This window comes from Piliocolobus tephrosceles, chromosome 11 (genome assembly GCF_002776525.5).
Source record: "Piliocolobus tephrosceles isolate RC106 chromosome 11, ASM277652v3, whole genome shotgun sequence".
NCBI lineage: Eukaryota > Metazoa > Chordata > Mammalia > Primates > Cercopithecidae > Piliocolobus > Piliocolobus tephrosceles.
The window spans coordinates 82,738,187-82,759,363 of NC_045444.1; the positions used below are offsets into that span (position 1 = coordinate 82,738,187).

The following is a 21,177-nucleotide window of genomic DNA, read 5'->3' on the forward strand; positions in this document are numbered from 1 at the left end:
AGGATTTGTTTGTGGGAAATAAGTTGGATATTAGCTAGCAATGACATTATAGAGCATCTGAAAATCAGGAATAATTAGTAGTTGGGGTTGATCCTATGGGGAGTGATTAAGATTTTTGATATGGAAGTGACATAATGAAAACAGGAAAACAAATTTAGCAATATATAGGGAGAGAAATTGGAGGCAGGGCAGCCAATTAGGAATCTATAGCATTATTTGAGGCATGAGCCAAATTAGGTCTGATCTAGGGTTGTGGCATTTTGAAAGGAAAGAGGAATGTTCCGTAAAGAAAAAGATATGCTAGAATATGGTACTGGGAAGGACTGAAGGCAGTAAATAAAGAAGGCAAATATGGTTCTGAGGTTTTACATATGAGATTGTGGTGCTATTTATCTTAATAAAAAAGAGAATAAGTAGGGAAAGCTGTGTTTTTCATCCTTAGCTTGTAAGCACGAATAATATTTGAAGCTGGGAAAAATAGAGTTCTTTAAAAAATTAAGAATATATCCTGTAAGTAAAATGTCTGTCAGTTACCAGATTGACCTCTAATTATTGAATTTTATATAGGAGGTGGGTGCAAGTAATCACTGTTTATAATATAAAAGAGGAAATTATAGAAATCATGTATCAAAGTAATAAAATAGCTTTCCTGTTAAATAACTCATGGTAATAATTACTTCAGACTTATAACAAAGACTATTTATAACCATATTAAAAATAGCATTTATAGGTTGCCAGAAAAAAACCTGATTTGATCTGATATACCGATAGACAATTTCTTCCTGTCATTTCAGATTATTTAGAATCTTTTCTCCTTCTACTTTCAGAAGAATGCAGCCATTGTTGAAGAGGAACTGAAGACCACAAAACGTAAAATGAACCTTAAAATTCAAGAGGTAAGACAAAAAGATGGAGGGTGGAGGAGGTGTTGGAATTTCAGAGAGGAAATCAAGAAAGCAGAGAGAATGAAAAGAAACCTTTGAAGAAGAAAATATGTGACTATGTAGTAGGAAGACTTTAAAAATATGCCACATTGAATTCAAGTGAAAGTGCCTGCCCTTACATGACATTAAGACTTCCTTTTACCTCAATACTGGCATGAAACTAGAAATAAAAAATAAATGCTTTGTGAGCCAGGAAGGAATAGTTACCACTTGTGACTGCCCATATACTACAGTTAAGTGGACACTTTCATGCAAAGGCCTTTTAAAGTTGTATTTAAAATAAAAAACTATTAATAAGTCTGTTCATCTAATTTTACCTTAAACTTTCATTTCAGCTTGTTTTTAGTAGATAGCAGATTGGGAAATATGAAGTAGGTGGCTGCTAAAAGCTGTTGGACTAAAAATTTGCAGCTGAAAACAGTGGAAGAATCAGTGGAATTACTAACTCAATATACTCTGGCAGTGGCCTGAAACCTCAATATTCCCTGACATAATAGTATTAATAATTGATGTTCAAATCAAATGGGTCAAATTATATTTAAAAGATTCTGTTAATACAAAATAGAGAAGTAGACATACTTTTTAGGAAAATTCTTATGCGAAACTATTTTTAAGGTTATAAATTTTGGTACTTAGGTGGTAAGCATAGGTATTTGGAAAATTGTATTATATTAAGTACTTTATTTGCCAGTAATTACTGATGAAAGCTTGATTGTTCGTAGTTAGAATGTATTAAGTTTTTTTAAAGATATTTTAATAGACTATTTTTAGGACAGTTTTAGGTTCACAGAAAAATTATGCAGAAAACACAGAGTCCTGTATACCCCTCTCACCACTCCCGCAGTTTCACTATTATTAACATCTTGCTTTAGTATGGTACTTTTGTAACATTTGATGAGCCAATATTGAGCCATCATTTAGTGAAATATGTTAAGATTCACTATTCATCATGCTGTAAAGTTCTATGGGTTTGACAAATGCATAACGCCATGTATTTATCGTTACAGGATCACACAGAATAGTTGCACTGCCCTAAAAATGCCCTGTGCTTCACCTACCCATCCCTCCTCATGTCTTCCCCTGAGCCCCTGACAACCACTGATCTTTTTATTGTCTCTCTAGTTCTGTTATTGTTGGAATCATACAGTATGTATGTAGTCTTTTTGTACTGGCTTCTTTTATAGCATATGGGCTTAAAGTTCCTTCATGTTTTTTCATGGTTCAGTAACTCATTTCTTTATATAGCTGAACAATATTCTATTGTATGTACCACAATTTGTTTATCCATTCACCTTTTGAAGGACATATTGGTTGCTTCCAGTTTTTGGCAATTATGAATAAAGCTGCTATAAACATTGTGTGCAGGTTCTTACATAGACATAAGTTTCCCACTCATTTGGGCAAATATAATACCTAGGAATGCAATTGCTGGATCATCTGGTAAGCCTATGTTTAGCTTTGTATGAAGCTGCTAACCTGTCTTACAAAATGACTGTATCATTTGCATGCCCATCAGCAAGGAATAAGGGTTATGGTTGCTGCACATCCTCACCAGAATTTGGTCTTGTCAGTGTTTTGAATTTTTGCCACTCCAATGGGCGTGTAGTGGTATCTTGTTTTGATTTTCAATCCCTAATGATATAATGACATTGAGAATCATCTCGTGTTTATTTGCCATCTGTATATCTCCTTTGGTGAGTTATCTGTTAGACTGCTAGCCCATTTTGTAACTGGGTTATTTCTTATTGTTGTGTTTTAAGAGTTCTTTGTATATTTTGGATACCAGTCCTTTATCAAAGTTGTGTTATGCAGTTATTTTCCCCTACTCTGTAGCTTATCTTTTTATGCTCTTAGCTGTCTTTCACAGAGCAGGAACTTTTAATTTTAACAAAGTCCAGTATATCAATTTTTTTCTTTCATGGATCGTAATTTTAGAATTGTATCTAAAAAGTCTACAAACTCAAGTCGCTAAGATTTTCTCTTGTGTCATCTTCTAAGAGATTTTATAGGTTTTCATTTTACATTTAGGTCTTTGATCTATATTGAGCTAATTTTTATGAAAGATATGAGATCTGTATCTAGATGAATTTCTTCTTGGCATGTGGATGTCCAGTGTTTCCAGCACCATTTGTTGAAAAGACAATCCTTTGTCCTTTGGATTGCCATTTAACATTATTTTTTACTGGGGAAATCTTATTCTTAATTCTTGGTTCTATGGTAAAGTCTTGAATTTTGATTAAGCTCTGTCAAAGACTTGTAAAAGTGCTATGATAGTCAAACATGGGCATTCTGAGGGTATGTGAAAAAGAAAGGGTGTATTAGTTTGCTGGGCTGCCATAACCGAGTCCTAAAGACTTGGTGATATAAACAGAACTTTATTTGTTGAAGTTCTGGAGGCTTGAAGTCCAAGATCGAGTTGTTAGCAAATTTGGTTTCTCCTGGCCTTTCTCCTTGGCTTGCAGGTGTCCGCCTTCTAACTGGGTCCTCACATGCTTTTCTATTTGTGTGTAGCCATCCCTGGTGTCTCTGTGTGCCCAAATCTCTTCTAATCAGGATATAGTCAGATTGCATTAGGGTACACCCCAATGGCTTCATTTTAATTTAATCACCTGTTGAAAGGCCCTGTCTCCAAAGAGAGTCTCATTGTGAGGTAGCAGATGTTCGGCTTCAACATAGGAATTTTGGAGGACATAATTCAGCCTATGACAGAGGGTTATCTACAGATAGAAGTGTGGTATTTATCTTCCTAAGATATATGAAATATATATAAAATAGATACAAAATCTGGATTAACTGATTGCCCTTAATAGTACTTCAGAAACAAATACTTCAGTAGTAAAGGATTCTCTTTGTAATGTGCTTTTGTACAGCACATTATAGGTATATCATGTATAAAAGAGGAAAATGTCTCTTTTTAAAAGTGGCCGTTCTTTAAAAAGTGGCTAGCTGAATGCTTTCAAGCCTACATAATGGGGGTCACTAAAACAGAATTTAAAAGAGTGAAATATTTAATTATGAGTGAACTAGAGGTTGAATCACATTTGACAGTGATGCAACTAAAATTTAAACGAGATGATTTCCTGGGTGAGTATTTTGAAATTTTCAGGGAATACATTATATCTTGAACAAATTGTAGTACATAATTTGATACAAAGTTTAGAAAAGTATATTAAGCTGCTATATTTGAGAAAGTAATTATAATCTGATACTAAAATCTGAAAAAATATAACCACAAATAAAATGGCTCATTCTTACATAAGATTGTAATATTTAACTTATCATTGGATAAGTAAGCAATTTCTAAGCTTAAAAAGAACGAAATTATAAAAAGGTCAATAAATTTGACCACATAAGAATACTTCTACATATAAAAAGCAAAACTAATAAAGCAGTAGTCCCTAACCTTTTTGGCGCTAGGGACCAGTTTCTTGGAAGACAGTTTTTCCATGGGCTTGGGGCAGTTGAGGGGAATGGTTTTGGGATGAAACCATTCGACTTCAAATCATCAGGCATTAGTTAGATTCTCATAAGAAGTGCACAACCTAGATCCCTTGCATGCACCATTCACAGTAAGGTTCACGGTCCTGTGAGAATCTCATGCTGCCACTGATCTGACTGGAGGTGGAGCCCAGGCAGTAGGGCTGGTTCACCCACTGCCCACCTCCTGCTGTGTGGCCTGGTTCCTAACAAGCCATGGAGCAGTGCCAGTCTGTGGCCCCTGGGGTTGGGGACCCTTATAATAAGGTATTATAACACAAATAGGCAACATGTTAATAGTTTTCCCTTTTAAAGAGTTTAACAGCCTGGGCAACATGGCAAAACCCCATTTCTACAAAAAAAAAAAAAAAAAAAAAAAAAAAACACCACAGTGGTGTACACCTGTGGTCCCAGATACTTAGGAGGCTGAGGTGGGAGGATCACTTGAGCCTGGGAGGTCGAGGCTGCAGTGATCATGCCGCTGCAGCCTGGGCCACAGAGTGAGATCCCATCTCCAAAACCCACCACCCCAAAACTTAAAACTGCCAGGCACAGTGACTCATACCTGTAAGCTCAGCACTTTAGGAGACTGAGGCAGGAGGATTGCTTGAGCCCAGGGGTGAGACCAGCCTTGGTGACAAAATGAGACCCTGGCTCAACAACAAATTTTTTGAATTAGCTGGGCATGGTGGCACACTCCTTTAGTACCAGGTATTCAGGAGGCTGAGGTGGGAAGTTCACTTGAGCCTGGGGAGGTCAAGACTGCAGTGAGCCATGGTTGCACCATGGCACTCATCCTGGCTGACACAGTGAGACCCAATCTCAAAAACAAAAACAAAAACAAAAAAAGTAAAATTGTCTTAAAATGCCCAAAAAACAATGGACAAAGGATAAGTATGACAGTTTATTACGTAAGTATATAAAGAGCTGATAACTATATTAGAAGATATTTAATCTCACAATAACCAAAGAAATCTAAAATTATTAAGATGTTTTCATTTATTAAATCAGAAGAGATTTAAGAAAATTTTAATACATAGTACTGATGAGATTTATTCAAATACTATTGATAAGGTAATAATTGGAAAATTATGAAGGTAATAATCGGAAAAAATGATTCTTATAGGAATTTATCCTTAGGAAATAATCAGAAATGTAAGGAAAGACTTGCTCACAAGTATATTCAGGAGAGCAGCATTTACAATAGTGAAGAATTGGAAAAGCCTACATGTCAAATATCAAGGATATGATTAAAAACATTATAGAGCATTTCCAAAATGAGCAATCTTGTAACAGTTTTATCCCAAGACATTTTTTACCTTTTAACTTTTAAAAAACATTTTAAAAATTATAAAATATGTTATCCATAGAGGAAAAAATATGTACAATTTAGAAAACAGGTATAGTGTACTCTTAATGTCATCTACACTGGAGTTTTAAAATAGAATTTCTTTCAGTTTCACATCACTTCTTGAATAGCATTCTCTGCAATTCCCATTTCAATTGGAAAGGATCTCTTTACCTAATAATAAAAGAGACTCTTAACCTTCTTTATGTTTTATGTGACTCTTTTTATAGTCATTTATTGACAAAAATAAGGTCAGTGTGCCTCCAAAATAGGGAAGAAAACAAAAAGTGTTTTTCTATTCTCACATACCTCACAGCAGAACACTTCTGACACCCGACAACACACCAAGAAATTCTGTTCTTCAGTGGACACCAGTTGAGTGTCCTGTAATTCAATTCAGTCCTTACACTATCTACCTGAAGACAGGTGAGGACTCAGTCTCACAAGATTGCCCCCCACTTTAGACGCCAGTTGCAAGCCCCAAGTTGTCCTTCTGACTGACTTGCAAAAAATCTGTGTTCCCTTGATGCCCCTCCACAAGTTTAAATAATTTGCTAGAACAGCTCAGAGAATTCAAACACTTCACTTACATTTGCCCATTTGTTATAGAGGACATTACAAAGGATACAGCTGAGCAGCCAGATGGAAGAGACGCATAGGGCAAGGCATGTGGGAAGGGGTGCAGGCCCTTTCTGGGGCTCACCACCTTCCAGGCACCTCCATGTGTTTAGCTGTCCAGAAGCACTCTGAACCCAGTTCTTTTGAATTTTTATGGAGGCCTCATTACATAGGCATGATTGATTAAATCACTGGCCATTGACGATCAACTTACCTTCCAGCCCTTCTCCCCTCATTACAGGTTGAGAGGAGGGGCTAGAAGTCCCAGTCCTCTAATCATGCTTTGATCTTTCTGGGGACTAGCCCCTATCCACAGCTACCTATCTTCCCTCACCCCCAGCCAATCAGTCATTAGCACACAAAAGACACTCTTCTGAAGTGATTCCAAGTTTTTTATGAGCTATGTGCCAGGAACCAGGGTCAGAGATGAAATAATGTATTTCTTATTATATCACAATATCACAGTACCCAAATTCTTGGAGTGTCAGTTTGGTCTGCCACTTAATGGTTACTTCATTATTTGTTTAGACCTCTAAATTCCAAAATTGAATGAAAACAGTTTTCAGTGATGTTTGTAATACTGCAATATAAAAAATATATAGATAAATCAAAATACGGGAAAATAAGAGTTAAAAAATAAAGTCAGAAAATATAGAGAGACAAAAAATACACAGTAAGGTAAGATACTAGTGTTTTTCAAACTTTTTTTGACAATCCATTGTTGAACATGTATTTTACACTGCAACACACATACATACACACAAACATTTCACAAAGCAGCACTTACCCTTACCACTTGCTATGCACTCTGATATTTTCTTTCTACTCTTTTATTTTTTTCCTTTTTCTGAGTGCTGCTTTCAATTTACTAATGGATTTTGACCTCCATTTTAGAAAACAGACCTAAATTATAGGAGGATGAGTGCAATACGTTTGATCCACATTCCTTAGGAGGTAATCCTAGGCCTTCTAGGGAGAAACAGAAGCATGTTTCTGAGTAGTCATAAATGAATTAAGACTGGGGTTGAGATGGCATGTCTGATAAACTTCTCAGGTAACTTTGATCTTTGTTAAACTAGTATGATGTTAAATTGGTCTTGCCTAACTGTAATGTTGCTTTATAGCTAAGGAGACAACTGGCTCAGGAGAAGTACCTTAGGGAATCTTTAGAGAAATCAGCATCAGCCATGCTCCTCAAAATACAAGAAATGGGATCAGCAGTGGAGGTAGAACGAAAACAGGTAGAAAGATTTCTTCTCCTTATGTATGTTTGGGAAGTGAAACCAAACAAAAACTGGTATTTTACCTATACACTTAAAATTTTACTAATTTCCTCTAGATTTGTTAAAATATTTACTTTTTGTTAGCAATATGTTAACAATCTTACTACAGTTTTTTTTTTTTTTTTAAGTTAGTGCAAACTAAGAAAGACCCTAATGTCATTATTCAAAACTCTTAATTTATGAATCAGAGAGCTAAGGACCAGAAAGGTTAATTTACCTCAGGCTTTATAGAGGTGAACTCTTGGCTCTTAAGAGAAAGATAAAGTATTTTTCCATTTTACCATATAATCTCTGTTATAGACATTGATTTTGGAAGGCATTGCCCTGGTCTTATGCTGTATATGTCTGCCATGGATAGAAAATAAAGACTAATGCAATCTAACACTGGAAGCAAAGAATATCAATAAGTAAAACAATTAGGACTATATTTACACTGCTGTTTTCAGTTATCATTATTTTAACATATTTTGGCCTTCATATTTATTTGAAGTACCTACAAATAATTTAGAATACTTTAACTGAGTCAACTCATATTTTCATTTCTAATATAGTTGGATGACATAATCTTTATTATTTTAATGAATGGAAAAGTTTCCCTTCATAACTGAATTATAACAAGGATTCTACTTTAGGAATTTACAAATGATCCTTTGTTGCCATAACTTACAATGCCAATATGGTAGCCATTAGCCACATATGGCTGTGTAAATTAGTTAAATAAAAGATTTATTTCTTCTTACACTAGCCACATTCAGGTGCTCCATAGCCACTTGTGGCTAGTGGATTGTTGCACTGGAAAGTGCACAGAAGGTTCTATTGGATGGCACTACTCCAAGACCTCATTCTGTTGAGATTTTAACTATAACATAGACTAACTTCTCGTTGCTTCTCAGTGACATTAAGATTGGAATGTTGCCTTATACATGTGCTATAAGGCAACTTATTAGAAATCTTTATCTTATAGAAAAGGAGTTTTTCTTATACAATTTCAGGTGCACATTTTGCAGCAAAACTGCATTGCTCTACATGATTCTATACAGAGCACTCAAGAACTACTGGCCCAGGAACAACAAAAAAAAGAAAAGTTGGAGACTGCTACTTCACAGCTCACATCTGATCTAAGTATGAAAATAGATGCTAGAAATCACCCTCTTGTTAGTTTTTTGAGATTTCATGGAAAAACTCTTAAGATCCCAAATTCTTGAAGTGGCCCGTGTTATTGGTATTTCCCACAGTGCTGTATGTAAAACATTGCAGATTTCCCTACTACCTATAGTACTGAGACAGAGAAGGAACGTTGTTAATAGTATATTTGACCCTCTTAATTGTAAACTATTCCTTATCTGTTTTTTTCCAGCTTGTTTGTGGACCTGGGAATATTTGGTTTCTAGACATCTGGCTTGAATATTGGGCAAAAAAGTAAAACAATAGATTGAATATTGGATAATAAAATATTAATAAGAAAGTAAGGCCCTGAATCCTTGATAACTTATGGATTCTGTCAGTTCATCATGTCAGATTCTCCATTCTTCATGTTATCAATCTATTTTGATTAACTTATATTTGTAGAGATGGATAGTTGTAAGGTACCTTAAAGAGAGCTTAGATTAATCTCTTTTTATAGATGAGTCCTCAAAGATGACAGAGCTGGGAAATGAAAGAGCCTAGACTTGATCCGAAGGTGTTTGGTCATGTTTCTTCTAACCCATCAGCCTTTTATCATATTACTGTTGCTAGTACTTCATTATAAAGCAGTTTCCAGATAGTCTCAATGACAGAGGTCATGGAGTTTTATAAGGGCAGTGCTTCATGTGATTAATACATCATGGTTTACATCGAACTTTCACATAAATTATTTCATTCAATACTCAAAGCTGTCCTTCCAGACTTACAAAAGGAAAAAATGGCAAAGTAAGACCTAGAACTAGATCTTCTAACTCCAAGCTAGTGTACTCTCCAGTTCACCTTCTGTGCTCTGTGGCTGTAAAGGGGGCAGAGAATACCAAAAAGGAAATGGAAATTATAAAAAATATAGAGCAAGAGTAATCTATTCAATGTTTTGACTTACTGCTTTTAGCAGAAAATATTCCCTTTTCTTATAGTAGTGAATTACTGTGTGAAGTTCTCACCGACAATGCCCCTGGATAATTTTCTGTCTTCCTGTAATTGTGTGCCTACAAAAATATATGTACATTTTATGGTGCTGCCACATTATCTCATTTGAGCACTGCAACAACCTGTCAGAAAGATAAGAAAATACACACATTCTATAGAAGATATAAAAGGGGGCTGGGCACGGTGGCTCACGCCTGTAATCCCAGCACTTGGGGAGGCCAAGGCAGGTGGATCATGAGGTCAGGAGATTGAGAGCATCCTGGCTAACACGGTGAAACCCCATCTCTACTAAAAATACAAAAAATTAGCCAAGTGTGGTGGCACGCACCCGTAGTCCCAGCTGTTCAGGAGGCTGCCAGCTACTTGGGATGCTGAGGTTGCAGTGAGCCGAGCCACTCCAGCCTGGGCGACAGAGCAAGACTCCATTTAAAAAAAAAAAAAAAAAGAAGATATAAAAGGATCTACACTGACTGTACCCAAAGACCCACAGCAAGTAGAATTAGAATAGCTGGGCCTAAAACAGGTATCTATTAGTTGGCCCTCTGAATTTTTATGTTACTTTCTTGTTGGATTAATGCTTTATTTTTGAATTTTATAAAGAATTTGTGCAACACTATTAAAAAGCCAAGATTAAAACAATTCAAACTGACATGAGGAAAAGGAAGCCCGTCTGAATGCCAACTAGGTGCATAATACTGAATTATAGACTTGACATATATGCAATTTTATTACTTTAAGGTACAAGTAGTTATTCAAGCTACATTAATAAAAGGAATGCCTTTAAATGTTTGCTTCAATGAATTTAAACATGTAATTAAGTTTATTAACAATAAGCAGATTATATACAGATTTATAGTACTTACGATGAATAAATTGTTCTTCAAAGTAAGATAAACACTCCCCTTTCATTCTTACTTTGATTAGTAGAATTTTCCCAAGGTCATATAGTTCATCTTTTTTCTCCTTCATGTATTTTGAATTAGAGTTTATTCTGTTGAATTGTGGATTCATATGTTCAAAAAGTATAGTTTTTCTAAGGTATATCCTATATAAAATGTCCCTTTTCATATGTTTTATAATTTCTGGCTTTAGAATATTTAAGTGAAACAAGACTGATAGATCACTATGAATTTTTCTGTGAAGGCAAAACATTACTCTCAGATAAGTTTACGCTTTTTGGCTACTAGTATATAATGCCAAACTGTTCCACAATTTTTGGTCTTTGGTTTTCTTTTCATTTGTGCATGCTCTGAGTGGTTTCAGATCTGTTTTTCCATACAAAATCATCCTCCTGAGTTCTAGACCAGTATCTTACTGACAACTAAATATCTACATTTGGATGCCTTGCAGATATATCAAAACACATAGAAAACTTAAGTGTTTCACTCATTCTGTCCCCAAAACCTGCTCCGTGGTCTGTATTCCCTATTTAGCTGAAGAGTCCACTGTTCACCCTGCTGCCCAAGATGTTCTCCTTGTCTCATCTGTTGATTTTACCCCACTAGTAAGCCACCAAGTCCAGAAGTGCTCTCTGTTTACTGTTTCACACATCTGTTTTTCCACTGTGTCTCTGTTGTCATGACCAGTGAGAGTCAGTCCTCATTATCATTACTTTATTGAATTGTCAGTTACTCATGTGTCAGTTACTGTAACAGCTACTAAATTCATCTCCTTGCCTTTGTTGTACCTCTGTTAGAGTGATCTCTCTAACAGAATCTTTTGATCATGCCCCTCCTCAGCTTAAAATCCTTCAGAGACCTCATTTACCATTGCAAATGACCGTGGACTAGTTTCTGGATAATTCCATAACAGTTTCTAGTCTATAAAAATATGATAGAAATAGTTGGGTTCTCCTTATCTCTACAAAAAATAGACATAAAATATTTAAAGCTTCTCACTATGTGATTTCAATGTAGCAAGTTACTATTATCATAGTTGTGTGTAATTTTTGTTTTTAGCTTCTAGAGATGACCTCATTTCCAAGTTGGTTGAAGAAAATAAGGTGAGTTGTGAAGTTGTGGAGTACAGAGGTGGTCTTTCCTCTCTTCGCTAAGTCCTGTTTCTTCTTCCATGTTGGCTTACAGTGCTTCTTATTCTCATAAAAGTTTTATAAAAAAAAGTTTCATGTAAATGAGTAGTATATTTAGGATAATAGTGTTAGGAACTAAGAAATCATTTCATGAAGGTTATTAGAGTTTGAAAAATGTCAGTTGGCAAAAATAATAAGACTTATTTGTGTTTTTTGCCTATTGCAAGCTAATTGTTTAAAATAAACTTAATGTAAGAAATATAACTACTTTTTGGTGTTGGTGGTTGCACAACAGTGTGGATGTGTTTAATGACACTATACACTTAACAGTGGTTCAAATGATAAATTTTGCCTTATGTATATTTTGCCATAATTTTTAAAATTAAAAACATAATGACTTTATATCTTACTACATTTCTCAGTCTCTTGATGTGTCGATTCTATTTCTTTTGGATGCTGTCTCATCCTGTGTTATATGATGTTTATTTTTCTTGAGATGCTTCTCCTGGGAAAATAGAAGGGTGTTTCTTCCTCTGTAGGAAGAAGATTTATATTTTGTCTTTCCCCATTCTACTAAGTATGTTTTAGGGAAAGTCCCACCTACAATGCACCTCTGTTATCACTTAACTCATCTCAAAGAAAACTAGCTTTTTTTTTTTTTTCTATAACCACAGAACAAAGGTGTTTTCTTCTGCTCCACCCTCGGGTCCTCGTTTTTGAAAATATCTTCACTTATAACTTTAAAAGATCCTTGAATGTCTTCCTTTGAAGTCATAAGATCTTACTGCCAATAGGAAAAAATGTGTATGTATAATAATATAACAAATATTTAATCTTAGGGAGTAGAACTTTGATATAAAGATACTAGGTATATTTAGGTTATGGTTTTAGGCAAATTCTTTCTAACTGGAATCTCAATATAAGAATAGGTTTAATAAACAGTTTTAAAAAAATAGGCTTTATTTTTAAGAGCAGCTTTAAGTTCACAACAAAATTGAACAGAAGGTAAAGAGATTTCCCATATACTCTGTACCCCTATTCATGCATAGGCTTCCTCATTAGCCATTTGATGGATATCCATTTAAAAAATTGATGTACCATTTTACATCCCCCACCAGAGTGGTACATTATTACAGTTGATGAACCTATATGGACACATTGTCACCCAGAGTCCATAGTTTACATTAGGGTTCCCTCTTGGTGTTGTGCATTCTATGGATTTAAACAAATGTATAATGACATATATTTACCATTATAGTAGACATATTTTATATTATAGTATCATACAGAGTAGTTTCATCGCTCTAAAAATCTTCTGTGCTTTGCTTACTGATCCCTCCCTCCCCTTCTAATCCCTGGCAACCATTGATCTTTTTACCGTCTTCATAGATTTGCCTTTTCTAGAATGCCATATAGTTGGAATCATACAGTCTATAGCCTTTCAGACTGGTTTCTTTCACTTAGTAATAAGTATTTATGTTTCCTCCATGTCTTTTCATGGCTTGATAGCACATTTTTCTTTTCCCTTTTTTTTTTTTTTGAGACGGAGTCTCACTCACTCTAGCTGGAATGCATTGGCGCTATCAGATCACTGCAACCTCTACCTCCTGGGTTCAAGCAATTCTCCTGTCTTAGCCTCGAGAGTAGTTGGGATTACAAGCGCCCTCTACCACGCCTGGCTAATTTTTGTGTTTTTTAGTAGAGATGGGGTTTCATCATGTTAGCCAGCTGGTCTCAAACTCCTGACCTCAGGTGATCTGCCTGCCTCAGCCTCCTAAAGTGCTGGGATTACAGGGATGAGCCATTGTGCCTGGCTAAAAGCTCATTTATTTTTAGTGCTGAATAATATTCCTTTGTCTGGTTATACCACAATTAATCCATTGACTTACTCATGGACATCTTGATTGCTCCAAGCTTTGGCAATTATGATTAAAGCTGCTATAAGTATCTGTGTGCGGGTTTTGTGTGGGCATAGGTATTCAGCTCCAAATGGATAAATCTCAAGGAGCATGATTACTGGATCATATGGTAAGAATATGTTTAGTTCTGTAAGAAATCACCAAATGGTCTTTCAAAGTAGCTGTACCATTTTACATTCCCGCCAGCAATGAATGAGAGTCCCTGTTGCTCCACATCCTTGACAACAGTCGGTGTTGTCAGTGTTCTAGATTTTGGCCATTGTATTAGGTGTGTAGTGGTATCTCATTATTGTTTTAAATAAACAGTTTTGATAAATAGTTCTGAAATAAAGAGAAGTTTAGGAGTTGAAGATACCAAGATTTTTATACATTCTTTATAAGACATTTATAAAGTTCCAGTGTATGTCATTGGACCTTGAACTGGTACAGGCTGAAATATAAAACAGTTATTTTTATAGGGGTGCACACGATATCTCTTATATGTGAAAAAGAGAGTAATTTTTTTTTCTTATAGAACCTGCAGATATCTTTCAACAAGGAACATGAAGAAAATGCATATTTGAGGTCCAAAATAACGTCTCTTCATGAAGCATCAGAAAAAGCACAAGTAAATGCACATGATTTTGCTAATTTTTAGATGTTATTTAATTTTGTTCAGTTAAATAACCAAGAAACAAAATTAGTCTTGATTAATAAATTCATACCATCTCCATTGCTCAACTTTTCATTTCCATAAGATTTATTTCATCTTTGAAACATTATCAAATTAACTACATTTCTCATTTCACTCTCCAAATTCCTATGATATATAAGTATACAAGATGTACCGCTAAAATTATATACTAGCTTACACTTTGCCTTTGCTTGCTTGCTAATTTGATCATTAAATATGTGTATTTACCCTTCCAAAGTGAACTTCTGAATAGTTCCATGGCAAGGGCTATGTCTTATGCTTTCTTTGTATCTTCCATAGTAAATAATTGTACAGTAGGAACCTAACAAATGCTTGCTGGATTTTGAAGTTAGATGTAATCATTTCTGGGATGGTGATTCCCAAATTTAGGTGATGTTTTATATATATGTGCATCTGCAACAAGAAGAGTCAACAGATATGCAGGCAAATTGGAGTTACTTACCATAGAGCCTAAAGAATTGTTTATCATTTAAAATACCTTTTCTCTTGGTACAATTTGATTGTCTCAATATTAGGATCATAGTGTTGCTGGGCTCTCTGTATAATAAAAATAATAAAGAAAATGCAAAGCAAATGTGTTTTTAATATAATAACTTCAACTACTGTTACTCTTCATATACTAATAGTAGTTAACATTTTTACTGAGCCCATTCCACATTCCAGGCACAATTTCAGGCACCTCATATTAGTAACAAATAGTAATCCTAATAATAACCCTATGAAATGAAAACTATTATTCACATTTTAAAGATAAGGAAGCTGATGTACAGAGAAGTTCAGGAACATAGATAATAGGTGGCACAGTTGGAATTTGAATTCAGGTAACCTGGCTCCAAAGAAAATTAGCTATTTCTTTTCAAAGAGCAAGGGTTCTCTGTTTCATCCCCAGGTATTCCTTGATGAATAGTTTGTACTTCTGCATCTGGTGTGACTTTATGCCCTTGAATGTGTTTCTAACTACTGTACTGCCCATACCACTTGTGATGTTTGCCAGATAATCTTTTATTTATCTTTTCTTTTACTCCATTTTATTTCTTGTATTTTTTTCCTAGTGCTCCTTCAAAGTTACTTGTTCTTGAAGAACTTGCTTAAAACATAAGATCTTTGCCAAATCTACCTTGCAAAAATAACTGATAATTGAGATAAATGTTTTTCTCAATAATACAAATTTCAAATTATGAAAAGAGAATTATTAACTACCTGCATATATGATAGATCTGTGTAGCTCAAAAGATTTTTGTTTGATTTTGAAAGATTAATCTCATGATGGTAAAATCATCTATATTTTGCTTTTATGAATAGTCAGCTAGTGACAAAAGAGCTTAGGTATTTTGTGTTACTAGCTAAATAATTCTGAATGCTCATGGATTTCTGTAGTATTGGCTAGGTACTGACATTATAAATTCCATTTTGCAGGTGTCTTGCTCTAATGAGCCAGTGTTCAAAGTTGTGAAGAGTAGATCAGTAAAATGCCATGTGCTTCAGTTGCTCTATCAAATCAACAAATCTCTTAATTTAGAATTATTTAGGGTATAGACTTTTAATATTTGAAAGTATTTTTTAAACTAATGACATGTGAATTGAGGTTAGGTTAAATAGATTAGGTTCACATATACAGTGAGATACTATGTAATCATTAAAAATAATGCTTAAGTAAAAATAATTCTTTATTGGAGAGACCAATGACTTGCTGTGTGTGTTTTCTTAGGTTTTGAATGACCAATTGACTAAAAAGTGTTCAGAGCTGAGCTGCATGCTTCAGACTGTTACTATGGAAAAAGCCAGACTCATTGCTGACCATCAGGCCATTCTGCAGGTATTCATTTAACGCTAGTGAATGTGTTAAATTTATTAGAGTTCACCAGGTGGCAGAAAGCCGGCCTGGTTGATAGATCAGGAAATGTTTATGGGCAACTGGAGAAATAAAATATTTTAACAATAAATTTTAAAAATTGACTGAATTATCTTATTTCTATTAGTGCTTTTCAATTTTCATCAGAGGAGTGATTTGGCCTTACACTCAGGGCTTTTCATGATTTCTTCTCAAATATCATCGCTTGAGGAAAAATAATTATTTGTCCCATTATTTATAGAATCATGGAGAACACGTATAACTAACCCTAAAGTACTTAACCTTTTCCTCAAACACCTTACAATTTCTCATTTTACTTATGCCATTTTCTCTGCTGAGAATGCTTTTTACTTCATCTTCGATATCTGAAATTCTCTTTATTGAGTTACTTTCTTCAGGGAGCTTGATCATCCCAACAAGAAGGGATAAGTTTTCCCTTTCAACTTCTATTCCTGGAAAATTAACAGACTACCGTAGAAATAGATCACTTTCTCTTTTTGTAAGCATACTTACTATATATACTAAGCATTGTGCTAAGGATTTTACACATATTACCTCCTTTAATTGTAGCAGCCATTATGTAAAAGGGTATTTATTACCCTTATTTTACAGATAAGAAAATGAGGGTTAGAGAAGTTCACTTGCCCAAATTCACCTAACTAGCAAGAAGTAGAGTTGCCTTTTAACCTCAGGTGACTCCAGAGTCAATGTATGTAATCATTATGTTATGCTGCATCCGTATTCTGCATTCTCTAGTAGTAATTTATGTGCTGGTTCATTTCCTGGATTACACTGTGAGCTCCCTAGAGGCAAGAACATTGCCTTATATATCTTTATTTCTCACAGTGCTAAGCCTGCTTTGCATGTAACATATACTCAATAAATATTTAGTTTTTAACTCTGTGCAAGTATAATGCTATATCTAGATAGGATTATAGTGGTGAACAAGACAAAATTCCTACTTTCATGGACTTATAATTCAGTGGACTGAATATATAATGAAATACTTATTACAAATATTTCAAAATTTTGGAATATAGCACAATTGGGATCCCATTTTACCAGTGTGGAGACTTGTTTTGCAATCAAATGTTAAAATAGAAGTCTTTTAAAAAGAATTTATAAAACTAATTATAAATATGTACTGTATTTGCAAAAATTTTATGGATTATGTGTAGGGGTATATGGTACATAAAAATGTCATGTTTTGATAATCCCAAAATGGTGAGCCAAAGAAAATAAATTATGTAAAACAGTTATAGTGCTTCTGCTGTAACATTATCTGAGTGCAATTTAAGATAGTCTCAAAAGAATTCACAGCAAACTGTTAAACATGATAATCCTTAGAATGTGGGATTATTTGGAGGGAAAGTATAGAGAGGAAGGGATCTTTTCATTTTATATACATTTATATTGTTTTAAAAATGAAGTACCATATTAAAATTTTAAAATACCAAAAATACTCGTAACATAATTTTCTATCTTTAAAAATATGTTGGTATTAGGAGTTTTATAATTTTTCAGCAGGCTGGGTAAATAATGCATCTTGACTGTTGGCTAGTAGAGCTATAAAATGGTAGAATTGTAGTCAACTCAGAGGAGGACAAAGAGAAACTGGGCATTAAAATAAATTGTTTTAAAAAGAGGTTTTATTTATGTAAATATAACTTGTTTTTTTAAGTTAGTTCAGTGTTTTTGATCAGTTACTCCAAATGACACCCTATCAAAAGACTTTCTGGAGTTTCAACTTCTACTATTGCTCTTAACACTCAGGTAGAGCAGAAAATGATGACGCAGACATTTGAAGAACAAAACTTATTGCTGGATGCAGCCCATGCCAGTATCACAAATGAACTGCAGACTGTTCAGAATGAGAAAACCCAACTCCAAGCACATCTGTAAGTAAATTATGGGCAACTTCTTATACATCTTTTGTTCTTACATTTGTGTTTCTTATCATGTGTCTGTCTGTCTCAGTCTTATCTTCACTGAAAACATTTGATTGTGCATTTTTTGGACCAGCCACAGAGATAAAGACTCTGCCCTTAAGAAACTAGTTTTGTTAGAACATTTTAGTAACTACTCTCAGTCAGGAAATATTTTCTATAAGAACACGTAATTGCTCTTTCTGTTAAATTAGAACTCTCATTTAGCTTTCATATGTTCTTGTTCTCTTCCTGCAGGGATCATTTAATCCTTGAGCATAACCAGTGTATCCAGAAAGCACAGGATGCTGAAAAGAGAACAGCTGTGCAAAAAGAGTTGCTAGAATCAACTATTGCAAGATTGCGAGGTGAATTGGAAGCATCAATGCAAGAGAAGAAGTCTCTGCTAGAGGAGAAAGAAAGATTTCAGAGGGAGGTAGGTAGAACCAAATTTACATTATCTTCTCGTTGTGGTGTGATGATGTTGTAAAATTGTATTCTAAATGCAAAAGACAAGAACAGAAATAAAACCCAGATGCAGTTTGTCTGAGTTGTCCAATGAAGAATCTTTAGGTGGCTAATCTGTGCCTTTTAGCCTGTGAAGTAGTCTGTGCCAAATAGAACAGTATATTCTTATCCAGCATTAGTGAATGTTAATTAGTAACTCACACATCCTCATGTTAGTTAAGGAGTCAGATTTTAAAAATTGATTTCCCCTGAAGGAGTGGGACAGTGAAGGTTAAAGGGGAACAGCCCTGTCTTCCTACGTAGGAAGGAACCAGCAGAGTCTGACATGCAGACGTGTCTTTCTAATTTCAGGGCTATTTGTGAAGTCTGCTCTGCCTCAGAGACTCCCTGATTGGCCCCTTTTCTGAGAGGATGTGCTATCTCTGCAGTGTAGGTATTAATTGACATGCAGGATATGTCTGCTATAGTGGAGCCTGTCAGCTACTATAAAATTGACCTATTTCTTTTTTTCCCATCCCCCTTGGGCAGGTTAATAAAACAGAAAAAGAAATAGCACAAGAAAGATGCAATTTGGAAAAGGAATTAGCTAAAAACAAGGTATTCTACATTTTACTTACTGATACTTCACTGTATTTCCTTCTATATTGCTGCCTACTGTATCAGCTTATCTTAATGAGGAGATGGGTGATGAATACCAATCTGCGGGGGAAAGGAGAGCTATGAAGCTGGATGCCACTCAGAGCACACCAGTCACTGCAGCAGACGGTTGTCTCTGGGGAATGTTTTCTTGTTGAGCGTCTGATGTTTGCCAGTGAGTCATCACTGCCTCTGGCCCTAGCGTTAACTGAGGATTCTAGCCAAGAAGTCACCTGAGAGTTAGCTAATGGGCCTGTGAGAGGCAAAGAGACGATTGCTGACTAGGCTGTTTTTAAATAAAAAACTAAAGGCTGGGCGAGGTGGCTCACGCCTGTAATCCCAGCTCTTTGGAAGGCCAATGCATCATTTGAGGTCAGGAGTTCAAGACCAGCTTGACCTACATAGTGAAATACCATCTCTACTAAAATACAAAAATTAGCCAGGCATGTTGGTGAGTGCCTGTAATCCCAGCTACTCAGGAGGCAGGAGAATCTCCTGAACCCAGGAGGCAGAGGTTGCAGTGAGCCGAGATCGTGCCACTGCACTTCATCTTGAGTACCTATCAGCAGCTGCCACTTTATCTTTGAGGTACCATTTTCTGGGTTCTAAAATAGAATGTTCAGAGAAACAAATGAAATCCTTATTAAAGTTAAACAAGAACCAATCTTTAAAACATTGCTGTTTGTGTTTCAAATTTTGAAGAGAGTAAAGATTATGTATCACTGTCATCTAGAGAATATATCTGAAGCAGCAAGGAAGTATTAGCTTACTTAGGCAAGAAATCCAGCAATAGGTATTGGGTATAGTCATCAAGCCTTGACTGTTTCTTTGCTTCTGGTTTGCCCAAGTAGCATTTGTATTACTATATATACATGTAAACTTTTACTTTAAGGATTGGAGAGAGGAGAAATGCTAGAGTTTGAGCCTGAACTCAAATGCAGTTACCACCAAGCTAGCAGGTGCCTTCTCTAGTTCTAGTGATATGAAAATAGTCCACCCTAAAAATCCTCAAATGAGGCTGACTTCCTGGGGCAAGGACTTTGGTGGTATCAATTTGGCCTCAACCATGCTTTCTAAAATTGGGAAAATTGGTGACTACCATTACATTCATTAATGCTTTTTGCTTAAAAATATTAGTGAATGAGGGCGGGCGTGATGGCTTACACCTGTAATCCCAGCACTTTGGGAGGCCGAGGCGGACAGATCACTTGAGGCCAGGAGTTTGAGACCAGCCTGGCCAATAAGGCAAACCCTATCTCTACTAAAAATACAAAAAAATTAACCAGGTGCAGTGGCGCACACCTGTAATCCCAGCTACTTGGGTGACTGAGGCATGAGAATTGCTTGAACGTCGTAGGTGGAGGTTGCAGTGAGCCAAGATTGCACCACGCACTTCAGCCTGGATGACAGAGTGAGACTCTGTCTCATAAAAAAGTTAGTGAATGTTACATGGCCAAGGCAAATGCTGTGAATATGTTTGGGATAGAAACATAGCATTATTATTTTGCTTGTCTGATTTCATTCGTCTTACTGTAGGCTAAGTATAAGTTCACAGTGCTGCAAGATTATTATTTCACGGTGCTGAAAGCTCATTAGAGACATTCTGTGAAGCCAAATGATAATGCTTATAGAGAATCTCATTTTGTGCTATAAATTGATTTTTAAAATATGTGTTCTTTTAACGCTATGCTTTTTTAAAAAGTCAGGTTTATTATAATTTACATACAGTGAAATTCACCCTTTTTTAGTGTATAGTTCTATGAATTTTGACACATACAATCTTGTAACCACCACCACAATCAAAATATAGAACATTTTTGTCACCCTAAGAAAGTTCCCTTGTGCCGTTTTGTAATAAATGCCTTCTTC

General features: G+C 35.3%; 1 protein-coding gene across 1 annotated transcript in view; it reads left to right on the forward strand.

Moving 5' to 3' along the window:
* CCDC150 (coiled-coil domain containing 150) overlaps positions 1–21,177 on the forward strand; it is a 95,024-nt gene that overhangs the window by 20,389 nt on the left and 53,458 nt on the right. Inside the window, exons 5-13 of the mRNA XM_023217967.1 lie at positions 828–896; positions 7,512–7,628; positions 8,663–8,792; positions 11,744–11,787; positions 14,248–14,340; positions 16,136–16,243; positions 18,053–18,177; positions 18,463–18,640; positions 19,201–19,269. Of these exons, the coding sequence (XP_023073735.1) occupies positions 828–896; positions 7,512–7,628; positions 8,663–8,792; positions 11,744–11,787; positions 14,248–14,340; positions 16,136–16,243; positions 18,053–18,177; positions 18,463–18,640; positions 19,201–19,269 (933 nt within the window). The remainder of the gene's footprint in view (positions 1–827; positions 897–7,511; positions 7,629–8,662; positions 8,793–11,743; positions 11,788–14,247; positions 14,341–16,135; positions 16,244–18,052; positions 18,178–18,462; positions 18,641–19,200; positions 19,270–21,177) is intronic.